Here is a 4,200-nt window from a genome sequence, read left to right as displayed (position 1 = left end):
GAACACTTTTACGTAGGGTTCAATTTTGGCTTGTGACGTTTTGCCAAGATCTCATGGGCCTCGCCTACCAAAAAAAAAATCGTTAAATTTTGCACTCTGCTCTTGTCCCTTGAAAGTGTGCTATTTCTCACAGTTAGTTATTTGTCCGAGTTCCTCAATTTTAGATCTATATTGATCCGTTTTGTAACTACTGTTTCAGGGCCAGAATTGTTTTAATAGCTCACAACTTGTCTATTTGTCAAAATTAGGCCACGCAAGTTTCATTCAAACGTTATTTTGCTGCCCTCTATTTGAAAATAAATTTGTCTCAGAGACATATTATTGTTGATTTTTTCTTGAATAGAACTTCAAGAAATATCTTTTATCGTGAAAAACTTCTAGAAACGTTAGTAAACAGTTTTCACTGTTAAAGAATATGTCTCGTTGAACTAAGAAATATTTATATCGGCATATATGTTTCAGTGTTCTCTTGGAAATCAATGCTGAGTCAATATGAACAGCCCAAAAACCAGAAATGCTAGTTTTTTTAAAAGAGGAAACCAGAGCGTCGACGTATGTTGTTAATTTTAAAAGTTTTGGACGCTTTGAAATTCTTAGAGGTTTTCCATAAAAATCACTCTACCTTTGTCAGTTTGTGGAAAATGACCAGATGACAGCAGAGTATTTTTTAAGCAATATACGCTGAAAGCGTTTGGGTTTTAACCGATTGAGCGGAAAATCAAATTCATTTTTCTTTCAAACTCGGCAGTTTCTTTTTTCTGGTTTACACTATAGCTATATCGAACAATAAGAAGATCACGGGTTGAGTTTATTCTACTTTCGAAGCAACAAACCCTTAACTTTCAATAAAATGTATTATAATATTTTGATACTTGAATGCTTTGAAGTAAAGTTTGAAAAAAAACTTCAGTAAAATTGTTGTTGTTAAAAATCTCTTTTTATGCCACCATTGTCAAATTTCGGCACTGATTTCATTTCCGGCAAAAATTCTGTCTCCCATGGAAAAGGGGAAGCATACTCTAATGTTGTTAACTGTTAAATGATTTAACTGTATATTTTATGTTTTTAACTGTTGATTCAAGAATATTATACATATTGAATTTAATGATACTTGTAGCTCTTTCAACAAGACTAGGATTATTGTCATCTACCAAGAACTTTGGTCGGAACTATTTTAGCTTGAATTGTTAGAAAACAAAATTTGCTGCCGGTATTTTTGCTGCCAAGTTCATATGAAAATTGCAGATGTCTGGTCACTCAAAACGCAGGAAATATTTGAGAATGTTTTAATTAAAGTTATCAATTGAATTATATCTTTGAATAATTTAGACAATAAGGGATAATATATTTTAAAAAAGACTTCAATGGTTTGAAGTGAGGTGTTCATGCAATTCTGTGTTCTAATTTAATGAGTTAGATTATCTCAATTAATTCATTTCTGCTTCATGTTTTCGAACACTCGAGCAATATCTCCCTGTGCTTTTTTGATCTCTTCAATCAGTTTCTCATCCGGCTGGAATCCCATATTCTTAAATGCATCCACAGCTTCTTTGATCGCTTTATCATCTCGCATTGCAGAACTTCCCAACCCGAACAAGAAGTTTCCCAGCTCGTTCAGCGGAGTAGCCGCAGTGCCCAAGTTTGGTGGAACCCACGACGAAGAAGTTGGTTTATCACATCCGCGAGGTTTCGTCGATTCGGTTGCTCTCTTCGTCTGGTCGCCCGAGTCTTCTGGTTCCTTTACCTCTTTGTCTTTGTCGCCATTTTTGATGAACTGCTTCAAACTTTCTCGCATTGTCTGTGCAACTGCTTGACTCGCCCATTTCGCGGCGAGTTTTCCGAAGTGTTCGTTAACTTCTTTGAATGCCAGACGTTCGGTTTCTTTAACAGCAGATTTCAACTTCTTGTTCAAACCGCGCTGGTCAACTTTCACAATTGAAATTTCCGTTTCGGAATCGACGTCAGAATCCTCGCTGCTACTCGATGACGACGATTCCTTCTTCAATTTCTTAGGAATCTTCTTGGCAACTTCAGCTTCGAAGCCTGATTTGGTTTGCACTACAACTGCTCTTTTGATCGCCGACCTCAACGCCACCTCAATGCATCCTTCAATGTCGTCAGAAATCTCAGGTCTGCAAACGTCGGCAAGTTTCATTTTCGCACCATCGCAAATTGTTCCGGACACCAAGTTCAGCTTCTCTTTCTGCTCAGAGGTCCAGATATCATCGTCGTCAACATTTGATTCTGGGCTAGTCCGCTTCAAGCCACAAGGGCTGTTCAAATCAAAAGCAGCCCCCATTTGGGCCAGGTTTCCCGCAAGATTCTCAACAAAGTCTCTCAGGCCACTTGGGTACCCGTTTTGACCACCCTGCTCCATTTCGTCTTTGTCGGCCATGTAGACTTTGAATACCCCGTTGGACACGGAGCCCAGAGCGTCAATCAATTCATTGTCAGTGCTGAACGTGATCAAATCTCCGTCCGAATCTTTCCACTGCATCGCCAGGCGCCCTCTAGCGGGCAAATCGAAGAACGTGGATCGAATTTTTTCCTCCAGAAGCTCAAATGAAGACGCACTTGAAGCTTCGATAGGAATTCGTCGGATTTCGTCTTTGAAAAATGCTTTCACGGTCAGAGACATTTCGTTGCAGGCGTTTACTGTAAAACTTTCAATCTTCAATTAAAAATCTGCGAGAAACGAAATTTAACTTGTAGCGAAATTAGCTTTATCAGCGAAAGAAAAAATGGAAACGGTTTAAAATTGAAATAGCAGCAGCTAAAATTTATTGAGATTTGATCACAGGTGAATACGAAGATAGAGTGAACTTCGGTTTGGTTAATAAGAGCTTTTATACGAGCCGAAAGCGAGCTTCTAGATTATTCCAGTAACGTAACGTTCGATAACGTTGCTTACTTCAGCAAACAAAGCGTGTATATTGCTGTGCTCGACTGGTATATACTTGGTTGGTATATACTTACCACCAATATAACGCTGCTTTAGTATATTACGTCATTTCTATTACTAGCATGGTAGAACACTGATGGATTATAGAGGAAATTCAAGTGACGGTTAAAACAAATTGTAAAATTGTGAAGAAAATTGACCGAGGAATGACTCGCAAAATTTTGCACGTCACGCAGCAACCCACAGAGTAAATTAAGATTATTGATCACGAACGAAGTACAGCTAACGAGAACAAAAATGATGACAACTAAAAACTGCAAGTCACGGTTGTCGTTTTCGAAGAATTATTACTCCTAACATAAAATTACCATAAAAATGCTTAGAAGAATTATGTGTACGGGAAAATACAATTACAGTTTTCTACAAAAGTAAAAAATGTCTTTAATGCGGTTAAAATAACAAATACCTTAGACTGATTAGGGGGGGATTCAAAAACATCCAAAAATTGTTCTTTGAATAACTGAGCTATGATCTTCAAAAATCGAAACCATAGCCAGCATAATGCCAAATATAATTGTAAACCGTTAATTGAAGATACCACAGATACATAATTGAATAGGTTGACCAATCTATAAAACCTAATCAAATAAACAATTTATAAATAAATTGTTGTCGAAAAATATAAAAGTTCTTGTTTTTATACAACATGTTATTGTTACAAAAATAGCCGCCTTTATTACATAGACGTACTTTACTGACCTTGAAAGGGTTTAGAGTAACCATAATGACCTGCATATACGTTATGATAACTTAACCAATTACTCAAAAGACCTAAAAACTCTGGATAGGGAGAGTGACAAAAGACTACAGGTGCGCAAATTCCCAGAGTAATAACGAAAGGTCACCCAGTGCTAGAACGCGTGACCTGCATGCAAGATATTGGATTAACCACTGTGATTTTTCCAACTCCACGCAAGATCTTGGATATTCCAAGAAACATATTAAAGTTTCGAAGATCCTCCTAACAACTTGCGTGACTTTCCAGGTCATTCGCACTTTTATTCGATTAGCCATAAGGACTTGAAACGCAGACAAACTACTTTTTGTACGACACTTCGAGTGTTCTGGAGGTCTTACTGGAAAATTCATTTTTTAATCAAAAAACGAAAAGACCCGCAAGATCTTAAATTTCCATGGGTTTCTATGATCAGGCAAGTTCCAAGCGATAGTTTTCAAGATAATGGAAGTCTTTTGTTGTCTTTCAAAGATCTTGGAAGTTCATGCGTTATTATGCACTG

The 4,200-nt window shown here is 37.3% G+C and overlaps 1 protein-coding gene across 1 annotated transcript; it reads right to left on the bottom strand.

The window, feature by feature from the left end:
- Window positions 1-1,272: 1,272 nt before the first annotated feature.
- On the bottom strand, window positions 1,273-2,837 carry LOC142349309 (uncharacterized). The gene has a single exon (XM_075400780.1). It carries the CDS (start codon window positions 2,636-2,638, stop codon window positions 1,433-1,435), a length of 1,206 nt encoding a protein of 401 aa, XP_075256895.1. The 5' UTR covers window positions 2,639-2,837; the 3' UTR covers window positions 1,273-1,432.
- Window positions 2,838-4,200: the final 1,363 nt, after the last annotated feature.

This window comes from Convolutriloba macropyga, chromosome 11 (genome assembly GCF_964194025.1).
Source record: "Convolutriloba macropyga chromosome 11, txConMacr16.3, whole genome shotgun sequence".
NCBI lineage: Eukaryota > Metazoa > Xenacoelomorpha > Acoela > Convolutidae > Convolutriloba > Convolutriloba macropyga.
The sequence above is the reverse complement of the archived record's forward strand: the minus strand, read 5'-3'. Positions and strand labels throughout refer to the sequence as shown.